This window comes from Hyaena hyaena, unplaced genomic scaffold (genome assembly GCF_003009895.1).
Source record: "Hyaena hyaena isolate Hyena2069 unplaced genomic scaffold, ASM300989v1 scaffold_78, whole genome shotgun sequence".
Taxonomy (NCBI): domain Eukaryota; kingdom Metazoa; phylum Chordata; class Mammalia; order Carnivora; family Hyaenidae; genus Hyaena; species Hyaena hyaena.
The window spans coordinates 3,154,774-3,177,591 of NW_024080710.1; the positions used below are offsets into that span (position 1 = coordinate 3,154,774).

General features: G+C 42.9%; 1 protein-coding gene across 1 annotated transcript in view; it reads left to right on the forward strand.

The window, feature by feature from the left end:
* Nucleotides 1-19,173, forward strand: part of GLUD1 (glutamate dehydrogenase 1) — a 36,516-nt gene extending 17,343 nt beyond the window's left edge. Inside the window, exons 4-13 of the mRNA XM_039233726.1 lie at nucleotides 145-208; nucleotides 4,519-4,613; nucleotides 7,625-7,804; nucleotides 8,557-8,694; nucleotides 8,900-9,037; nucleotides 9,492-9,572; nucleotides 10,985-11,108; nucleotides 11,894-11,985; nucleotides 17,257-17,319; nucleotides 18,228-19,173. Of these exons, the coding sequence (XP_039089657.1) occupies nucleotides 145-208; nucleotides 4,519-4,613; nucleotides 7,625-7,804; nucleotides 8,557-8,694; nucleotides 8,900-9,037; nucleotides 9,492-9,572; nucleotides 10,985-11,108; nucleotides 11,894-11,985; nucleotides 17,257-17,319; nucleotides 18,228-18,347 (1,095 nt within the window). The 3' untranslated portion in view covers nucleotides 18,348-19,173. The remainder of the gene's footprint in view (nucleotides 1-144; nucleotides 209-4,518; nucleotides 4,614-7,624; nucleotides 7,805-8,556; nucleotides 8,695-8,899; nucleotides 9,038-9,491; nucleotides 9,573-10,984; nucleotides 11,109-11,893; nucleotides 11,986-17,256; nucleotides 17,320-18,227) is intronic.
* Nucleotides 19,174-22,818: the final 3,645 nt, after the last annotated feature.

Genomic DNA, 22,818 nt, shown 5'->3' on the forward strand with positions numbered 1-22,818 from the left:
GAGTCTTGAGGATTACACAAGAAGATGTGTGAAAATGTCCTACAAATAGAAAATATAATACACCTATTATTTCTTTCCACCAGTGGTTTTCTGTCAAAAACATTTGTTTCATTGTTGTTTTGTTTTCATGTTTTTCCTTTACAGGATAATGAATTGGAAAAGATCACAAGGAGGTTTACAATGGAGCTGGCAAAGAAGGGCTTTATTGGTATGTATTAATTACCATGTAGGTTTCTGCACAGACTAGGAACATCTAAAAAGTAAGGTTCTTAAGTCAAACTCCAGCTTTTACCTGTATGTACATGGGTAGAACTACCCTTTTACTTTGAAAAGCTGGGTTCTATGACAAATATGGTGGAAGTGCGGGACCTCTTTTAGATACATCTCTAATAGCAAAGTTCAGGTTCTCAGTATGCAGTGTGGACACCAGATGGATCGCATCCACTTCTTATACAGTGTCTGTTGTAATTTCCAGAAAGATCATTTTTTTAATATGTAGAAATCACTTTCACAGTAGTGATCCTGTTCTGAAAGCAGAGAAATCTGGTACCTTTGGAATTGGAGGCTCAGTGCAGTGGGCACAGGCTGGGAGGTGAGGGGTTCACACTGATGGCTCATGCTGCTTTCACTGGTTTGGGGTTGCTGGGGCTCCTAACGTTTGTTACCAGGCCCTTTTGTCAAACAGTAGATTTCTGATGGTGCTGATCTCCATTGCCTTGATGTTTTTGTATCATACTCTCATCTGTCTCATGTTCTTTTGTGAGATGTGAGTATTCTTTGCTGTGATGTGTAAATATTCATTTAATCTTTAATTTTCAAGCAACTTAAGTCTCTATATTTCTCTTGTTGATCTAGAGGGATTCTAATTTGTTTAAATAAAAAAATGATTTAGTAGAATGTTTGCCCTTGTAACATAAAGAAGACTGACTAAAATAAGAAAGAAAACCTACTTTTTCTATTTTCCAGCCCCTCTGTTTTTCTTCCCCAATATTCTCCCCACTGTTGACAAAGTCCTATGAACTTAAGATATCTTTATTTTTTAATTTGCCCTCTTTTTTAGGAAAGAAAAGGACATGAAATAAACTAGTATAGAAATTTAACACTATAAATTTACCAGATTCAGCCTGTCTTTCATCATTTAAAAGGCATTGTGGGGGGGTGCCTGTTTGGCTCAGTTGGTAGGGCATCCAACTTCAGCTCAGGTCATGATCTCACAGTTTGTGGGTTCGAGCCCGTGTGCTGACTACTCAGAGCCTGGAGCCTGCTTCGGATTCTTTGTCTCCCTCTCTTTCTCCACCTCCCTTCTCACTGGCTCTCTCTCTCTCAAAAATGAATAAACATTAAAAAAAATTTTTTTTAATAAATAAGGCACGTGGATTCTTGACACACCTCCTCCTCAGCACTGCTGTGAGCTCATGCTGTCACTGTACCGGCGAGGCACTGGGTACCTGGAGTTAACTGCCTCCTTTACGGAAATGCCCACTAATTCTGAGATTTGGGAAACTGCTGTCATGTTCAGTCTATTGACAGCCTTCATAATTTTTACATCGTATTTCGTCTTAGCTTAAATCACAAACATATTTAATGGTCTTGTAGTTTCAGACTTTATTCAGTTTTATTTATTGCCCTTAATCTAGAGTATAACCAGCTAATTTTCTCTACATTTATATTGTCAAGTACCTTATAATTCCAAAGGTTAATTTGACTTCTTGGTTTAAGTATAGAGGCCTCATGGACTCACAGTGCAGCTAACCTGATTGTAGCATGTTGAGAGAGGCAAAGGAGTTCTTTCTCTTCCTCCAGGACACAGAACTGGTTCTGAGCAAACTTCTGGAACTTATGTCATCTCTCCATTCTTCTCCAACTTCTCTTTCCACAGAGTTTGAGAACGAGTTAGAGCTGGCTCTGAGTCCTGGCCCTGTCTCATTGTGTGCGTTTAGGATTAGCTTTTCAGTGTCTGCAGAAACAATCAGCTCAGGTTTTCATAGGGACATTGCTGTCCTCACCATGGTGAGTGCCCCAGTCCATGAGCACTGGCTGGCTGTCCATGGATTCGGACCTCCTTTAAGGTCTTTCAGTAGTAGTGTGTAGTCTTCGGTGCACACATTTACACTTCTGTCACATCCATTCATAAGTAGCGTGTGAGCGCCTATGCGTGTGGTTCTAAGGGATGTTGGTCTGTAGTATTTTCTTGTGAGGTCTATGATATTAGGATAATACTGGTCTCATAGAATGAATTAAGAAGTGTTCTCTCCTCTTGTGTCTTTTGTTGTTTTTTTTAAGTTTGTGGAAGGTGGGTGCTAATTCCTCTGTGTGAGGTTAGGTACCACCTTTGTAAACTGCAAAGTTGCCTTGCAATAACCTGATGTCTCCTCCTTTTATTCCCCTAGTGCATCATGCACCAAAATTGCCCTTTCAGCTCTCCCCGTGCTCATGGTTTGTTAAAGCAGTGCGCTCCCCAGCCAGTTTTTCCCCTTCTTTATGCTCTTATGGGATTAAGTGATGCCATTTTAGCTTTTCTGAGGGTCGTCACATGTTTTACAAGGTATAGACTCTCAGACCTGTTCTTTAAGGTATTTGAGAATTTTTCTGCAATTCAGGAACTATTTACGTATGATCTGAGTGTCGGTATCGATTGATTTTTGTGTGGAACAGAAAACTCGTAAGCCTTGATAATATTTTGTGACTTTGCCATTGGGTAGAGAGAGCTGTCTCACCTTAAGCTGTCTAGATGAATTGAGGTTTTTAAGAAGCAATTTATCATGGTACATTTCTGATTTACAAACTATATTCTTCAGACTTGTTCCTTGCCAATAACCCTTCCCCAATTAGAATTGTTATTTGAGGAAGCAAGGTCACTTGACCCTTGATATTGCTAAAATACTTTTGTAGATAACGACCAGCAGGATTCAGGAGCAATTTGTCATTTATACCTTGGGAGAAAAGCAATATGAAACAGATCTTTACGGACATCCTGGAAGTATGTCACTCTAAAGGAATAGACATTATGAGCAAATGGGGATGGTAGAGCCCTTCTGTCAGAGGTTGAGGCTAGGATGCAGCATTAATCCTTCCAAGCAGGAGTTATATTGAGGGAGAGTGAGTTTGGGGAAGTCAGACTTCATGAGGTTTAGAAGCTGCCTAAAAGGAAGGGTACTCAGACACAGGAAGGTGACAGATTGGTGGGAGGAGGGGCAGGACTGTAAAAAGCAAGCCTCGCCCACTTCAAAGTTGTCTTATGCCATCTGGTGTCCATTGCATCACAGCTTGTGGAGCGAAACGCACCACCTAGGACCCGGGCCCCTGAAATGTAGGAAGATACTAAAATGTAACCTTGTTCTTTTGGCTAAAAAGTAAAAAATATAGAACTCAGGTACATCCCTCAGAAAGAACTTTAAAGTTGTGTTTTCCTTTTTAGGAAGGTAATGAGTTTGTATGATACCATTGACACAGTATAGAAAGTTCTGAACAAGGCCAAAATGGAAACGTAGTGAGCAAGTGTGAGCATGTCCTTCAAGAGTTCTGCACACAGACTGTATACACATGGAAGTAGGTGCCTAGATAGTACACAGATCTACTAGAGAAAGAATTTTATTTAAATAGGAACATACTCTACATGCTGTGTAATACCTACTTTTTTCCACGCCTATGTACTGGTGAATAAATACACTGTATTTATTTAATTGACCCACTAGATAATAAGGTTGTTTTGATTCTTACTATTTTGATAGACCTATTTCTGTATATTCCTACCTTGACAGATTTGAGTGGGCATTATTTAACACACTTTTATCTGAGATCTCAGTGTGGCCATCAGTGTTAGTGCCGTCACTAGACTTTTTGTTGTTGTGATTGCTGCTGCCTGTGTGCTAACTTCTTATTATCCTCAAACTTTTTCATTTGCTGTGATCTGAGAAATTGAAGGCTAAGGTTTGAAATTATGTACACTGAGTAAGCTTTGAATAACATGTCAAAGCACTGGTGTGAGAGTATTATGGGACTTAACACAATTGCTTCAGCAATATGTCTTTTTTTTTTTTTTTCCTTTTCCTACTTGGTGGGGAGGGCTTACCCCACCTTCAGTAAATGGTACGTTTCTGTGCTGTCTCAGACACATACACTCCCTAACCACAACAGCCATCCTTCTGTAGAGCAAGATGGTACTATTTTCTCTAACTGCAGTTCAAGGAACTGATGTCAAGAAAGGTACACTGATTTGCTTATGCTCATGTATTCAGAAGTTCATTTGAGTGGCTCACATCTGTCATGCGGAGCTAATCTCCAAACATAGAGGAAGGAAACGCCAGAGGGAGAAACTACTACATAACAGTGTATGTGTGTATAATTGTGTGGTAAAACATTTAGTAAGTAGTTCTATGGCTTTAATTAGTTACACAGATGAAATCTAAAGTTTTCTAACAGCGATAGCTTTGTCATTTTAGGAAATTACAAGAATCTATGTGTTTGAGATGAGTTTATCTTAAAAGCTGGTGCACTGCCCTTTCTTTTTGCCCCCAGGTCCTGGCATTGATGTGCCTGCCCCAGACATGAGCACGGGCGAGCGAGAGATGTCGTGGATTGCTGACACCTACGCCAGCACCATAGGACACTATGTAAGTACCCACCGGAAGCCCTGAGGGCCTCATTTGCTATCTATGAGAAATAGCAATTAAGCTAATTTTACGTGGAAGGTGAGAATTCTCTGGGTTTTCCTCCTCCCCTTTAATCATATCTTGATTGCCATATTTTACTTCCCTCTCTCCAGTCATATCATAAATGTAGTGAACATGAACGGAGCTTTCATTTATATGCCTTCCCATCCTGAAAGCTGGGATGGGACCTCAAAAACGGATCACCTGCTAGGCAGGGCAGGACACGCTGCAAGACACTAGAAGGGAAGTCCAGAAGCAGATAAGGTATGGAGATAGTGTAATAGAGAGATGTTACATCTCTGAAAGAAGGCTTCCTGGATGAGGTATAGGTAGAATTTAAGCACGGGTTGAAGAGGGATTTAGAGGGAAAGCGGTCAGTTGTAGAATATTGAGACTCACTAAGAGTTCCATGTCGTGATGTTGAGGGGACGGTTTCTGGGAAGAGACCAGTTCAGCAACTAGATCGTTCGTGGGACAGAGATTGGAGCCAGACTGAAAGGGGTTGTTGAGGGAGGGAAGTAGGGCACGAAGAGTAGCCCTCCCTGAGAAAAATGGCACTGGACAGCAGAGAGAAAACTTGAAAGGTGGCTGTTGCCCAGCGAGAAAGGTTTTTGTTGTTTTTGTTGGCTAGTTGACTGGCTGCGGCCCCAGATTCCTCTATGTGAGAGACGATGCGAGAAAGGTGTAGACAGTAGAGGTAGCAGTCTTCCAAGGGAATAAAGGCCTCAGGAATTTTCCTTTTAAGGGCCCTTGTGAAAAGATGAGTCTCAGAGAAGAGAAATAACTCTCTCTGAGAAGAAGGAAGGGGGCTGTAACGCACAGTGGAGGAATCCAGACCCCAGACTGATGTCTGAATTCCTGAGGGGGTGCAGTACACGTGGGAGCGTGGGCGGGCAGCCTGGCTTCTCGGGCTCCCTCACACCCCAGCTCTGTGACCCGTGCTGGGTACCTAACGCTCTCTGTGCCTCCATCTCCTCATGCGCAAGAGGACAATAGTGATTAGCACCAGTGGGAATTAGATGACTAGTAATATAAAGCCCTTAGAACAGCACCCACTCCTTGTTAAAACACATTATTACATGAGGTAAATGCATAAATCCCTGAAATAATCAACAGGAGTGGTCTGAGATGCTTCAGAGAATTTTGCTTTTAACTGCTGCTCCCTAAAATGATGGCTTCTCGCCTTTTGATGTTAAATGAGCTCTGGATATGGTTCTTTTTAAGCTAGACACTAGCCTAGAGTGCAGGGTAGTGGGCCGTGGACCAGTGGCTCATTCCCAGTTGTGACAACAAAGGAAAGTTTTGTGAGGCACTGCCAGTAAACCCTGGCAAAAGACTTCCTTCTTAGAGTGACACCAAAATCAGGGCCTAAAAGTAAGGAGGCTACAGTTTTTCCTATTTCCAGATGTAAACCTGAACACGCTGCAGCTTGTGTCTAATCCTGCCCCGAGGCGCAGCCCTGGGAGGAAGGGGGTGTTGTCCATGGGCTCAGGGGACAATCAGGTGTGCTGGGGGGCTGGGGGAACTGGCGCCCGGCCTGACCTCAGACAGGACTGTGGCTCCAGCATTTGCATTTGCACTGTTTAAAAGCATTTGGCACTAGGTTTGCAATTCTGTGTTCACAAGTGTTAATTATTCATGAAGGGAAACTGTGGGAAAACTACTAATTTCTGTAAATCACTTTACTAACTGCTTTCTCTTTTTTTTAGCTTTTCTTTTTGCTGGCAGTTATGCAGCTAATACAATTCTAAGTTGTCTCTGTAAAAATAGTTAAACACTACAGATAAAATCCAGGTTACTTTTTAACTCAGCTGACTAGAACATCTATTGGAAGGTAGACAGTATGGTGTGAAGTGAGGCACTTCCTCTTGCTCTGGAGTGCCCCCCCAACCAAGTTTAGTAGGTAGCCCTACTGTCCATACTTTATCCAGGAATATGAAATGCCTCCTTCATTTTAGGTTGATTTCCTGTATGTAATAGGTCCGTCTAGTTTCTCTTTCGATCTGTCTCTTCTGCACTGTTGTGGTTGATAGAGTTGATGGTGTATCTGATGGACCTTGGAAAGGAAGCTCTCCCAAGCCCCTTTCAGTTTTCTAAATATGGTTGTTTCTGAGCAAGAGTACATGGTCAATTCACAGGGTGCAGAAAGACGGGTGGTGAAAACAGAGCCTCTCCACCCCACTTCCCAGAGCGGGCTGCTGCTACCAGAGGCGCTCCCCTCACACGTGGGCAGGAATGTCGCCATCTCACCCCTATGTACGTTTTTGCTTCCCTACCTCCAACGATCCCATCCTAAATACACAAAAAAATGTGACTTCCTAGAAGTAGAATCTTTGGATTAATGGGCATTTTTATTTTGGTAGATATTCCTGCAAACCCCTTAGTTATTTTTGTCTTTTTTTAATTTCTTGAATACTATTGTGAATCCACCCCTTTTTTAAGTGAACTTGAATATTATCTCTTAAAGTTCTTTTTTTTTTTTTTTTTTTTTAGCGGCACCTGGGCTGCTCAGTCAGTTAAGCTTCCGACTTCGGCTCAGGTCATGATCTCACGGTTCGTGGGTTCAAGCCCTGCATCAGGCTCTGTGCTGATGGCTCAGAGCCTGGAACCTACTTCAGATTCTGTGCCTCCCCTGTCGGTGCTCACTCGCATGCTCTCGCTCTCTCTCTCTCTCTCTCCCCTCAGAAATAAACAAACGTTAAAAAAAATAAAATTCTTTTTCTTTAGTTCCATTTTATTGAATTTCTACATTACTATTTTCGTGATACTATTATTTATACTTAATGATGTTGAGTTCCTAAAAACCTTGTTTATCCCGTTGGAAAATATAGTCTATCTTATTATATATTTTCTAAGCACAGAAATCTGAAAAAGTAAGGCTTCTCCCTATTGGTGAATGTGTACCATAAGCACACATATAGTCTTAATGAGCATATTAGTTAAGAATGTGAAGTTTTGGCTTTTTCTTGCAGGATATTAATGCCCATGCCTGCGTAACTGGTAAGCCCATCAGTCAGGGTGGAATCCACGGACGGATCTCCGCTACTGGCCGGGGAGTTTTCCATGGAATTGAAAACTTCATCAATGAAGCATCTTACATGAGTATTTTAGGAATGACACCAGGGTTTGGAGACAAAACTTTTGTTGTTCAGGTAAGGATGTTTGCTTTCTTAAAGAATAATTGATCTACATAAAGGAAGTTTTTCAATGTTCTTAGATTTGCAGTTTTTAACATGTCATTGTTTTGAACCTTTAAAGTTCTAGAGTAAATGTCTTCAAAGTAATACATGCTTTATTTTTTGAACCTTGGTACAATTCGTGTGACCAGAACCAATTTAAGTATCTTGCAGATACATATGAAACTATCACCAGCTTCTTTTGGTCAAAATTTAAATTGAAATTGTATCCAGAAGGGGAAGGGTTTGCACAATGATGCAGATTTCAACTTTGAGGAAGAATGGGCTTGCTATTTGGTTGTTTTACGGAGTGGAATCTAAATTAAGTTGAATGCAACTTTTTTTTTTAATCCTATTTTAAAATAGAATAGAATTCATATTCCTCCCAGTGGGTGACTTTATGTTGTTAAAACCACAGGACATCTGGTCATCAGGGCCTGAGGATTTGGGTGCATTACTAACACCACTGCCAGTTCTTTTATAAGCCATAAGGCTACATGGAACTCAACTTTTTCAGGACCCATTATCCAAGATTAACGGGATTGGGTGGGTTCCACGTTCTTAAACAGAAATTTATTGCTAAAGAGAAGCCTTTTAGTATACTGCTTCTTATGGCAAGAGGATTCTGAGAATTCCTTTTAAACTAATAGAAGGTGCACTGGTCAGAATCGACTTTACTGTGTGTCCTAAGACTTGGTCTCTGTGTCACATGTAATCGTTCTTCACAGGGATTTGGGAATGTGGGCCTGCACTCTATGAGATATTTACATCGTTTTGGTGCTAAATGTGTTGGTGTTGGTGAATCTGATGGGAGTATATGGAATCCAGATGGTATTGACCCAAAAGAACTGGAGGACTTCAAATTGGTATGTCAATCCAATATCTCAACAGTCTAACTGCCCTAAATACTGTAAAGATGAAATAAGTCTTCTTAAAATCTATTTCCATTCTTTACCTTTTAAAATGTAATCCAGAGAGCTCTTAATAGATGAGTCTTTACGTCATAGACCCTAAACACAAACATTTAAACAGTGATGCAGCCATTAATTCTGATTTTTCAATCAATTTCAGCAACATGGATCAATTCTGGGCTTCCCCAAGGCAAAGCCCTATGAGGGGAGCATCTTGGAGGCTGACTGTGACATACTGATCCCTGCTGCCAGCGAGAAGCAGCTGACCAAGTCCAATGCACCCAGAGTCAAAGCCAAGGTGAGAGCATGATGGAACCTGGGCTTAGCCTTACCAGTGTAGAATGACCCTGAGGGTCATAGAAAAGCTCTTAATTGGCTTTCTTCCTTTCTTTTCTTTTCTTTTTTTTTTTTTTTCTTTTTACACCTTTATTGGGATATAATTCACATACCATACGATTCACCCAAGCATAAAAGTTCATGGCTTTTCGTATATTCAGAGTTGTGCAGGCATCCATCACCATGAGTTTCCTCTTAAACCAAACTTCCAAAAAGCAGTTAGGAAAATAGAAAGGTGAAAAATAGTTTTATACACTTTTTAGAACAAAACTCTTAATAATTTTATTTAAACTGGAGTTCTGCCTCTCCTCCCGCCCCCGCCCCCCCCCCCAGCCCCCATACACACACACCTCTTGCGCTCACTGGAGGGATTTGTGGTGGTATTGGTAATACTATGTGTCCTGACTCTCTTGCAGATCATTGCTGAGGGTGCCAATGGGCCGACAACTCCAGAGGCCGATAAGATCTTCCTGGAGAGGAACATTATGGTGATTCCAGTAAGTCATCTCTCTGTGTTTGCCAGGTCTTAAATGTACTTGAAATCCTGTCTTCTGCGAGCAGTCACGGGGAGAAGAGGATCATCGTTTATTTCCCAAGCTATAGTGCATTCTTCATCTTCATTTTGCTCTTAAGGAAATAAAGTAGAAGCATGCTTAGTGTAAAAAGCCTGTCAGTTTTCACTTTGACCTGAACATTTCCTTCCAACTTCAGGCTCTTTCTTGAGTATGTATTTAGCCTTCTTAAGAATCCAGTCATAAGGGCGCCTTTGGCGGCTCAGTTAGTTAAGCATCCATCTCTTTATTTCAACTCAGGTCATGAGCTCCTGCGATCAAGCCTTGTGTCGGGCTTGTGCTGACAGTACAGACCTTGCTTGGATCTGTCTCCCTCTCCCTCCCTCCCCCTCCCTCCCCCTCCTTCCCCCTCCCTCCCCCTTCCCCCTCTTCCTCTCCTTCTCTCTCTCTCCCTCTCCTCCCTCCCTCTCCCTCTCTCTTTCTTTCTCCCCCCAGCCCCCTCACTCATGTGTGTACTCTTGCTCTCTCTTAAAATATATACATAAACTTTTAAAAATCCAATTATATAAATGTATATTGTGCTAGAAACACGAATTCTAACGTGAACAATGAGCTTTCCTGTAATTTCTAACCTTATGCATTTCAAATATCCCTGCTGCTTTACTCAGAAAGCTAATATGAAGAATGTGTGCTTAGGTTTTCAATGGGTAAACATGGGATTATTTGCAAGTGGAAGTTAGTGTGGACTCATGATGCATTTAGGACTTTTGCTGAAAGCACTTAAGAAGTTCAGTTTAGCTGAAACAGATTGCCCTTAGGTAGTAGGAGAAGGAATGCCGATCTGGTGAGGCGCCCTATGGACACTCTAGCAAGCAGTTTGGGCTAAAGGCTTATTTGGTAAAGAGGAAGCTCTAACCAAAGCTGATCAAATGCTTGTTAGTTTATAAACAAAACAAAAAAGTTATTTTTTTTTTCAAAGTGGAAAAACTCAGTGGATTGGGAAGGACGTTTGTTAAATGTGAAATTCCTTTTTTTTTTTTTTTTTAATATTTATTTACTTTTGGGAGAGTGCAAGTCGAGGAGAGGCTGGGGGAAAAGGGAACAGAGGACCCGAACTGAGCTCTGCACTGACAAGCTGACAGCAGCAAGGCCAATTGCAGGGCTCAAATTCACAAACTTGTGAGATCATGACCTGAACCAAAGTCAGACACTCAACCGACTGAGCCATCCAGGTGCCCCTGAGTGTGGCATTCCTGATACAATCTACGATATTTTGGGGAAGTTTGACGCTTAATCAGCTTTGGTATTAAAATGGAGCTCTGATGTTCATTGAAAGCTTTTAGTAAAGCCATCATCTTCTCATTTCTTTGGTGTCTCTGTCACATTTTTGTGTATAGGATCTCTACTTGAACGCTGGAGGAGTGACGGTATCCTACTTTGAATGGCTGAAGAATCTAAATCATGTCAGCTATGGCCGTTTGACCTTCAAATATGAAAGGGATTCTAACTACCACTTGCTCAGTGAGTTCTGATGACCTGGTTCAAAAATAATCTCTGGGGCCAGCTCAAAGGCTGGAAGAAACTTACCCTTAAAAAGAACCATTTCCTTTTTGTAATCCTAAAGAATTTAATCTCAGAACAGAAAATCATATTCTTTCTCGTGAGTCTTAGGATCAAAACTGATTAAAAAAAAAAACTGATATTCAGGTGTTTATTCTGTGATACAATGTCCCCATAACATCAGCTACAAGTTAGTAAATATAAAGAGTATGCTTTTAAGCCAGGAACTCCTATTGATACTCATCCATTCCAATCCCTCCTGGCTCCTAGTAGAGGCCTTTCTGGTGTCAAGAATTTCTGGAGTCTTCTGATGTGAGTGTGGTTTTTCTTTAACTGAAGTAGCTCCGGAGTTAATGGTCCAGTCTCATCAAGCTGAACTAAGACCAAGACCTCCAACTGAGCTTTACTCAGCCCGCTCTGAGAATCTGGGTGAAGTGTTCCGTCAATTTCCGTTTCTTTTTCCCTCAGCATTTTCTTTTTAACAGAGCCAAGGAGAAACCGTGGTAATGGGTGTTATGGAAACAGAGCACTGACCTAAATTCACATTTATGTAGGAATTTGGCGAAGTGCTTTATTCCCTTTTAACAGAGTTTTAAGTGGTTAACCCTTTTATGTCATTAGTGTTAAAGGTTTCTAAACTCTATTTGATTTTGGGTTGTGGATATAGTTGGAGACTACTTTTGGTTGTACTTCATTTTTTTTTTTCTACTAGCAATGCCTTAACTTCATCTCTTGGTTTTTTATAGTGTCTGTTCAAGAGAGTTTGGAAAGAAAATTTGGGAAGCACGGTGGAACTATTCCCATTGTGCCCACGGCGGAGTTCCAAGACAGGATATCGGTGAGTGTGCTGTGATGGGCCTACGCCTCCCACACCTGGCCAGCTCTTCTGTAGACCCAGGCCGATTGATTGGGCTTACAGGGGTCAGCAACAGGACAGCAATGATGGGATCTGTGCGTGCTTTGTACACTGCTCTCTCACTACAATCCAAATGTGGAGTGAGAAATTTAGTTTAAAATAAATCCTGAATGGTTCTTCCGGTCTTGATACTTCTGCAATAGAGATGACTCAACAGGTGGTGCTTACCTAATTGTGATGAAGTACTGTGTAACTCTTTTTTTTTTTTTTTTTTATGTTTTATTTCTGAGAGAGAGACAGCGTGAGCAGGGGAGGGTCAGAGAGAGAGAGGGAGATACAGAATCTGAAGCAGGCTCTGGGCTCTGAGCTAGTCAGCACAGAGCCCGACGTGGGGCTTGAACCCATGAACTGTGAGATCATGACCTGAGCCGAAGTCGAACGCTTAACTGACTAAGCCACCCAGGCGCCCCGAATTACTATGTAACTCTTAAGCTTTAGAGAAATAGAAAGAATAAAGAAGTAAACGGTAGGGGCGCCTGTCTGGCTCAGTCAGAAGAACACGCGACTCTTGATCTCTGAGTCTTGACTTCAAGCCAGCTTTAGGCGTAGAGATTACTTAAAAGTAAATAATTAAATGAACTTCTAGGGGGAAAAAAAAGAAAATCTTTAAACAAAATTAAATTGAACTATATGAAGAATTGAAATTGCTATATGGACACGAATAAGAGAGTGAAAGAAAGCAGGTAGAAAAGGTATGTTGTGAATTAGCTCTTGACAGGACCGAGTAATAGTGCTTATATGCCATAAGAGAACTTTCCCTAAATGACAGAGACTTGAAAAGCAAAGTCGGGGCGCCTAGGTGCCTCAGTCGGTTAAGCATTCCACTTCAACTCAGATCATGGTGTCACAGGTTGTAAGTTCTACTTCAGATTTTGTGTCCCTCTCTCTCTGCCCCTCCCCAGCTCACGCTCTCTCTGTCTCAAAAATAAACATTAAAAAAGTTTTTTTTTAAAGCAAAAACATAGGAAATAGACCTAGAAAGGCAAGTGTTCAATCTCATTGTTAAAGAAATACAAACTAAAATAAGGTTTCTTTAATATATTAAACTAGCAAAAACAATTAATGGATCTTACACTCACCATGTCCATGGTGAAACAATTGTACCTTTATTTTGATGACAAGGCAGATTGGTGCAGCTCTTCAGAAAGTTTGAAGAGCTATTACGGTTTTCCTGCCATCGACGCTATCATGACAGCCCCCCTGCAAATTCATCCTAACGGAAATAATTCTAAAGGAGAGGAGTGGCTCCGTGCAAGATGACGTCATTGGAGCAGTGTTTGTGGTCAGGTTTTTAAATTAGGTTTGATTTAATAGTCTACATATATATGGCAGGAAATATATCTTCTTCTGAAATACTCAGTCAAGGAAAGTATTGTAAGATTATATTGCAACATGGGGAGTGGTGGGGAGTGTGGGTTTTGTTTTAAAGGAGACAAGATGCTTTGGCCACTTGGTATTAACTGTTGCCCTAAATGAACTTTCATCTTTCCTGGAGTCTGTGTCTGTTAGTTGGGTCCATCTGCCCAGGGTGCCCTGACCCGCTGCCTGCTTAAGTAACCCACCCCTGAGGGTCCCACCGCAGGATGGAATAGCCCACATCCTTCCATCACTCGGATTCAGGCGGCACTTGCTACAGCCGCCGCCCTTAGATGGGCTTCTTGCTCCTCCCTGTGGTCGCCAGTGTCCCAGCACAGGCCTGGCTCACAGCTGTCGCTCAGACTGAAACCTGGAGTGGGAGTGCAGAAAGAACTTTGCACTCTTAACTTCCTAAACTCCTAACTTCCTGCCAGTTAGGTAGGAAGGCAGCTCTGATGACTTGCTTTTTATGCTCTTTGAAGTAATCTTTGCCCAGGATATTGGTCTTAAGTGTTTCAAATCCTGGACTTTAGTGCCGCTTTCTTACTGAATGACTTATTGCAGGAGTTTTGTGATCAGTATCAGTTTAAAACACAGGAATTTTTTCTAGTTCTCCCTCCGCAGCCATGCCCTGGCCCTGCCAGGCCCCACCTTATTGACCGTCTTTGCACTGTCGCTCGTCTTTCCCTGGATGTCCTCCGTTCTCTAAATTCCACATCATTACAGTCACTCCATCGTCTTGTTTTGCTCAGCACAGCCCTTTGCTGACACCTGTACCCTCCTGAAACCCAGCCGTGCCCCCTCCACACTGGCACCCCTGTAGCCATAATCATGACCACGAAACTTGAGTCCACAGTCAATGCCGTCTGGCAGTTAGCCTACTTTTCCCTGGTCTTTCACTTTCTCGTTCCCCTAATTGGCTGTATCACACGTGCTCCTCTTCCCTCTCCCCTGCACTCCAGCACCTGACCTGGGACCTGTCCACAGAGAACACAGCAGTCAGAGAACTTCCCGGCACCCAGCTCTGGGCGCCTGCACCTTCTCCTCTCTCCCCCCTCCCCTCGTTACAGAGCGACACTGTGCCTCCGTCCAAGCCCGTTTTCACCTCCCCTCCATCCCCAGTCACTCCTGTCAACCAACATGCCAAATGCGGTCTTTAAAAAATAAAATCCATCTCAATCCCAGCTCCCTTCCAGACTTTGTTCTTGCCACTTTTATTTCCCTTCCCCTCAGAGCAAACACCCTTCAGAGTTGTGTGCACTGTACCTCCAGCTGTCCTGGGCTCCTCCCGCCCTGCCGCTCCTCCAGAGCTGTTCTTGTGCAGGTGGGCGATGGTGCCAGCGTCGCCAGATCCAGTGACCGCTCTTCTGTCCGCAGCTTGCTTCCCCGTCAGCACCTGCTGTCGCGAGTCATGGTTTCCTCTGCAGTATTTTCCTCTCCTAGCACCCAGGAGCCCACACCCTCACTGGTTTCCTTCCTGCCATGCCCTCACATTGCCTTCTGTGATCCTCACCACCTCTCCACACTCTTAACATGGGACGGCCTCGGGCCCTGAGTCACGGCTCTGTCTGAACTCAGAATTTTGGTGATCTCACGCAGACTTCTGGTTTTCAGTCCACGTATAGGCTGCCTCCCCCGACTAGAATATAAACTCCAAAAGAGCAGAGAATTTTCATTATTTTGCTTTCTGCTTTGTCTCCTGTGCCTAGAAGAGTGCCTGTCACGTAGTAGCTACTCTATAAATGTTTGATGAGGGAGAGAAAGGCAGTACTCCACCTGTAGAGCAAGTTTTTTCTTCTAACTTGGTAGGCTAGATCAAGGTTTGACCCAGCTGTTTGTTAATAGATACAAATGTTGCAGAAATATACCTTCTGTTACAGAGTGCTAACTACATGAAGATCAGCATAGAAACATTTGGTTGTGTCTTTTTTTTTTTTTTTTAATGTTTATTTTTGAGAGAGAGAGAGACAGTGCGAACAGAGGAAGGGAAGAAAGAGAAGGAGGCACAAAATCCAAAGCAGGCTCCAGGCTCTGAACGGTCAGCACAGAGCCCAATGCGGGACTCGAACTCATGAACCGTGAGATCATGGCCTGAGCCGAAGTCAGATGCTTAACTGACTGAGCCACCCAGGCGCCCCAATTGGTGAACCACTTTTAAGTTTTCATCTGGCATAGCAGGATAAGTGTTTGTTAGCTTTTATTTATTTATTTATTTCCTTATTTATTTGAGAGAAAGATGTGCACACATGTGCGCCTACACACAAGCAGGGGAGGAACAGAAAGGAGAATCCCAAGCAGACCCCACTCTGTCAGCACAGAGCCCAGTGTGGGGCTCCATGTCAGGAACTATGAGATCATGACCTGAGTCTAAATCAGAAGTCAGACACTTAAGCTACTGAGCCAACCATGTACCCTTGTCCTAAAATTTTAGAAAGCATTCCAAAGAACGAATTAGATACTTAGAGGAATCCATTGATACAAACTGACTTATAGAAATAATTGGAAAGAGATGACCTGACCTGGTGGTCCAAGGCCTGAGGTTATATTCCAGCTCTGAAAATAGCTGTCTGGGGTGCCTGGGTGGCTCAGTCGGTTAAGCATCCGACTTTGGCTCAGGTCATGATCTCACAGTTCGTGGGTTCGAGCCCCGCGTCTGGCTCTGTGCTGACAGCCAGCTCGGAGCCTGGATCCTGCTTAGATTCTGTATCTCCCTCTCTCTCTGACCCTCCCCTGCTCACACTGTGTCTCTCTCTCTCAGAAATAAATAAAACATTTTTTTAAAAAGTTTAAAAATAGCTGTCTGTAGGGGCGCCTGGGTGGCTTAGTCGGTTAAGCGTCCGACTTTCGCTTAGGTCATGATCTCGCGGTTCGTGGGTTCGAGCCCCGCGTCGGGCTCTGTGCTGACTGCCAGCTCAGAGCCTGGAGCCTGTTTCAGTCTGTGACTCCCTCTCTCTCTGACCCTCCCCTGCTCACGCTGTCTCTCTCTCTCTCCTAGAAATAAATAAAACATTAAAAAAAAAAAATAGCTGTCTGTAACTGTGGCCGACTTCTCTAGTACTCAGCTCCCTCCTCCGTGGAATGAGGGGCATAATTAAAGCGCTGCTGAGCTCTGTCCAGCTTTAAAGTTTGGGGGTACTGCTGAGTACACAGCCGGGATTCTGCCACAGAGCTGCTGTCAGAGAAAGGGCCACTCTCCTTTCTGTGCCCTGTGCAGTGTCCCTTTTAGCCAAGGAGGAGAGAGAAACACGTGTCACTGTGGGTCGTCTGCGCCTCAGATGGGTGACCAGTGCTGGTCTCACTACTCGCCCTCATGTTTCTTGTGCATACTTTTCTGTGTACATTGTTTTGCCATGATCTTATTTCAGGAGTATCTGTTTGCTGTCAAATGCAGTGAAAACTAAACTGGGGTTAAAACACAACCATTCAGGGGCGCCTGGGTGGCTTAGTCGGTTAAGCGTCCGACTTTCGCTTAGGTCATGATCTCGCAGTTCGTGGGTTCGAGCCCCGCGTCGGGCTCTGTGCTGACTGCCAGCTCAGAGCCTGGAGCCTATTTCAGAGTCTGTGTCTCCCTCTCTCTCTGACCCTCCCCTGCTCATGCTGTCTCTCTCTCTCTCTCTCTCTCTCCTAGAAATAAATAAAAATATTTAAAAATAAAATAAAAATAAAACACAACCATTTAAATAGCTATCAAGATACCATATGGAAATTAAATGTATCTTTGCCAAAAGACAAAACAGTTCTGTTTGGCAGTGTATTGACTTGAGAATCCTTTGTGCTCTTATAACCGAAGCATGTCTTTGTGTGATTTTGTTAAACCTCTGTTCTTTTTCCTAATAGGGGGCATCCGAGAAAGACATCGTGCACTCTGGCTTAGCTTACACTATGGAGCGTTCCGCCAGGGTACGTGTGCAATGCTGTTTGCCTTTCTGCTGGTGACCCAAGACACAGCTCAAACGTGTTGTCACCTCAGCGGCCACATTGGGTATTCCGGGTAGAAAACAGCAGACTGTTTGCATGTTTTTCATTCACGTATAGCAAAATGCTTGCTTGTTCAGTCTTATGATGGACAGTGTTCTCAGGGGTCTTTAATGTGTTTGCCAGGTTTGGGGAAATTAATAATACCAGGTGAGGTGGGAGTGATGTTTGGCAGTTAGCTTTAGCTAGAGATCGTATAGTTGGCCAAACTGGATTGCGGTTGAGTACAGCGCTCTATTACAGCTGCAAGAAACTACCTCACTATAGAATTTGGTATAAGCAAAAGGTTTTTTGATCTCTTGGTCCTTATTTTAAGACCTTAAATGCAATTCGAGTCCACTTTCCCTAATTTCTCCTTGCGTTCAGACTCTGTCCACCCACCTTTAAGTTGAAATAGCATAAGCAGATATTAATGATGGTGCTCGTTGTTAATTTGTTATAATAATTTGTTGTCAATACAATTGATATACCATAAGTTCACCCTTTTAAAGTCTACAGCCTGCAACCTAAGCATATTCACAAAGACATAGCCGTCCCCGGGCACTACAGAACATTGTCAGTACCCCATTCTTAGTTTTATAAAATTATACCCCAGTATAACGAGGAGCTCGCTCCAGATAACAGGGTGTCTAAAGGACACAGAGACAGCTCACATCTAAAGAGCAACTTCATACTGCTGCCTAGTCAGTGATGAATGTGGGTTCCCAAGAATGGGCCCTCCCTGACGGGGTTCAGTGCCCGAGGCCTGCACTGCCATGGTGGCAGAGGCTTCTCTCACCCGGCCTGCGTGAACCCCGCGTGTTCACTTCACCGTGTTTTCTCCTGCCTTTCAGCAAATCATGCGCACGGCCATGAAGTATAACCTGGGTTTAGACCTGAGAACGGCTGCCTATGTCAACGCCATTGAGAAAGTCTTCAAGGTGTACAATGAAGCCGGTGTGACCTTCACCTAGATGAGTGTGGCTGACCTCTTCACTGCCCTCTTCCCTCTTCATCTGCAGACCCTTCACAAGTTTACATGTAACCACAGGAATATCTCTCTCTCTGTCTCTCTCTCTCTCTCTCTCTCTCTACTTAATAGATAATGGACATCATTCTCAACAAGTCAGTCCAAATCAGCCCCTTTGAGGAAAAAGAAATTAAGGTTAGGGGATCATGTACAAGCTAAAGAATATGAATATGAATACGAACATAGAAATTACCTAAGCCAGAGAGCCATTTGGGTATTTTGCCTTTAAATGAAAAGTCCTTTGCATCCAGTTGCACCACCTTGCTCCACGGCCACTTCCCAGTACAGCTGTGTCGTCCAAGAGCAGTCAGTCACTTCCCACTTCAGCTCTGGACAAGTCTGAGACGTGCTGTAACTTGGACACGTCTAAGCAGCAGCTGTGTGGCATTTTCAGAAGGTGGCATGGTCCTCAAGTGTGTTACTGGTATTTTTACATCAGCAAACTAACTCAATTTTACAAATTGCGACAAAAATGAAAGCTATTTCTCTTTATGCATTTTATTCTCTTAGAATAAAATAAGTACGTGCTGCTGTAATAAAATTGCCTTTAATCACTTAACAAGCCTAACCTTGACTCAAGCAGTGAATGCCTATAAACATAATAAATGAAAAAGCTAAGTATTTTTATAATATAAAACAGTATCATTTATAGCTTATCAATCATGTATTGTCCAGCAAAAATAAAAAGCCCGATGGAGAATTAAGTTATCTTCATAACTGCAAATGATGGAGGCTATTTTTGTTAAGACTGTCAGAATTCACTAACCACAGTATGACATAGAGTCCAAAGAGTGCAGTAACCTCCTTACCATGTTAATTAATCGTTCTCTGTTGAAGATCTACTGTGTTGTCTAATTGAACAATAATTCAAGTAGAGCGTCCCAGAAAAAAACCACTTGGGCTCCCACTTTGGAGTCTAGCTGGCGGCTCTGAGCCGTGCCAATGGCCCTGACTCGCCCTGACTTTGTGTCCTCTAATAGAGGCCTGTATTCTGCACACAACTTCATTACCAGTGGGCTGAAAAAGACCTTGGGTTGAGTGTTTTGTTTGGGAGTTATTTCACCAGGGCCTTTTGAACAGTAGTGTCCCAATGAAGTTCTAGACATTATTTATGTAAGAATGAGCTTTTTTTTAAAAAACAACAATATCCTTTCAGAAATTTCTAACTACTTTGTAACTGCATGACTTAACCTGGTGATAAAAGCAGTTATTAAAAGTCTACCTTTTCCAAAGCTTATGTTTCTCTTATGTGTTTTTATGTTTGATAGCACCTCTTTAAGTAAATAATAAAACTGCAGTTGGGTTTCTAGGATTTTTGCAGCCACCACCTATGTAACATTTCTTTCCGCTATATGATGACCTGCCTAGATTTTATTTGTGAATTACTTTGTGCTTCATTCTCTTGAACAGGATCAATGGCTATTCTTGGAAGAGGTTCTAGGGCTCAAAGCTTATATACTGAATTCTTAGTGTGTCTTTTTAATGAAGGAGGTTTTCATTGATTAGGGTTTTGTTTTTTATAATTTAGCCACAGAATGTAACAACTTAAGGCAGGCTACTAACTGGTCAGCAGAACTGGATCCTAGACCCAACTCTGCCGGGTACTTAGCTGCCAAATCTGGAACTCTGAGCTGGACTCTCTGTTTTGTCCTGATTCTGTCCAGAACACCTCTGAGGTTCTGAGCACCAAGTCAGGCAGCGGATGAACAGGCCCCCTGGCACCACGGGCGCAGTGAGCCCTTCCTCAGCTGGTCTGTCTACTTGCGCTCTGGATGGAGCACTAAAATGGGGGGTGGGGGTGAGAGGCAAACAAGTCCCAGCGGATCTAGAGCAGTACCGGGTGGGGCAGTCAAATCAGGTCATGTGCAAGGAGGAGGATCAGTAAGTCTTCCTTCTGCTGTGGCCTGTGGCTAATTAGCATTAGGACTCATTTATAAGTGGTTTTTTTAAAGATTGGATGCACATTGATGTGTGTTACTGAGCCTCATGTTAGAAAACCAGGATTGTGCTTGCTGGCTCTATAAAGACAGCACAGTGCTGGTGTCAGCTCTGGCTTCTGGGGATTGGAGTTTGAAAATTCTGGTCAATTAGTCTTTCAGCTTCACCGAAATTTTCCGGTTTATTTACTTGTTTATAATTCCTTTAAAAACTTACATATAAGACTCTAAAGTTAAAGTGCTTCTGAAATAGCCATCAAAAGCCTGGGTTACACTTGAAGAATGCTGCCTCGTGAACCCCTACCCCAAAATGTGTTTAATTAGTCTGATGGGGAAATGAGACACAAAAGCTTGACTTGTGGGTGGTGGTGGTGGTCTTGTTGTTGTTTTAAGCGGTGCGTCTGGCATTTCAGTTTACTAGGATTGGGGATTTATTTTAAAACAAAACAAAAAAAAAGCCTTAGCATCTTAACTCACTGGCTTTAGGTAAATCCATCAATCCCTAAACTCTCTGGTAAACTTGCTTAGCGGTGCTCTACATGAAAACAGCCAAAAACACGGCACATGAAGAAAGCTACATCTGTGGACCTTGTGCAGAGACCCCTGCAAAAGAGTTTTCTTTAGGGTTTTTTGTTTTGTTTTGCTTTGTAATACAGGTGTTCTGGTTGGGTTTTGGGGTTTTTTCCCCCCAAATAAGTTTTACTGGCTTCTTTGTGTTTTAATCCAACCTTCCACAGTGGTTTAGGCAGTTTCTTAACCTCAGCACTATTGACGTTCGGGGCCAGGAAGTTCTTTGTTTTGGGGGCTGCCCTGTGCTTTGTAGGCTGTTTGGCAGCACCCCTGGCCTCTGCCATTAGATCCCAATGGCATCCCTCAGATAGGACAATCAAAAATGTATTCCCATTGCCAAATGTCGACTGAGAGGTGCCTGGTGAGAACTCCTGGTATAGAGAGCCCAGTAGTTCTGTAAGTCGTATTGTGAACAACAGCTTATCCGTTCCGTCTGTACCCCCCCACCTCCCTGTTTTCTACTCCCCACAGACAACCACTTCCAGCAACTTTAAATGTTTTGGGTGGGGGGGGTTCTTTTTTTTTTTTTTTAATTTTTTTTTTTATGTTTTATTTATTTCTGATAGACAGCGTGAGCAGGAGAGGGTCAGAGAGAGAAGGAGATACAGGATTGGAAGCAGGTTCCAGGCTCTGAGCTAGCTGTCAGCACAGAGCCCATGCAGGGCTTGAACCCATGAACCATGTGATCGTGACCTGAGATGAAATCAGATGCTTAACCGACTGAGCCACCCAGGTGCCCCTAAATGTTTCGTTTTCTTTTTTTTTAATTCTTTGCTCATTTTTTAATTAGGTTATTAAAAAAAAAAAGTTTTTTTAATGTTAGAGAGGGAAGGGCAGGGAGACAGGGTGACAAAGAATCCGAAGCAGGCTCCATGCTCTGAGCTGTGAGCACAGAGCCTGATGTGGGGCTCAAACCCACAAACTGTGAGATCATGACCTGAGCCAAAGTGGGACGCTTTACCGCCTGAGCCACCCAGGCGCCCCTAATTGGGTTGTATTTTTGTTGTTGGTTTGTAAGAGTTCTTTATATTTTCTGGATATGTGACCCTTATCAAATACATGATTTATTGATATTCTCTTTCGTTTTACATTGGTGTGTCTTTTCAATTTTTTGATGGTATTCTTTAACAAAAGTTTTTTATGGGGCAGGGAGTTATTTTAGAGGGAGGCAAAAAGGGGAGGGGGCAGAGAGAGAGAATCTCAAGTAGGTTCCACACTCATCTCGGAGCCTGATGCGGGGCTTGATCCCAGGACCCTGGGATCATAACCTGAGCTGAAATCAAGAGTCGAATGCTCAGGGGCGCCTTGGTGGCTCAGTCGGTTGAGCATCCAACTTCGACTCAGGTCATGATCCCACGGTTTGTGGGTTCGAGCCCTGCATCGGGCTCTGTGCTGACAGCCAGCTCAGAGCCTGGAGCCTGTTTCAGATTCTGTGACTCCCTCTCTATCTGACTCTCCCCTGCTCATGCTGTTTTTCTCTCTCTCAAAAATAAATAAAACATTAAAAAAAAAAAAGAGTCAAATGCTCAACTGACCAAGCGACCCAGCTGTCCCTGTTTCGTGTTTTTTTGATGGAGTCCATTTTATTTTTACTTTGGTTGCTTTAGGTGTTAACAGCTAAGACACCATTGCCAACCCAAGATTACACAGGTCTGATGAATAATAACAAGTGTTTAAAGAATTAACACACACCCAGATGAACACCAGGTGTTATATGGTGTTCCATATATGGTTATATGGAAACCAACTTGACAATAAACTATTTGTAAAAAAAAAAAAAAAAAAGAACACAAATCCTTTTCAAACTCTTCCAAAGAAATAGGTGAGGAAACACTTCCTAACACCTCCCAGGGGGCCAGCATTATTCTGATGCCAAAGCCAGACAAAGACATCACAAGAAGAAGACCA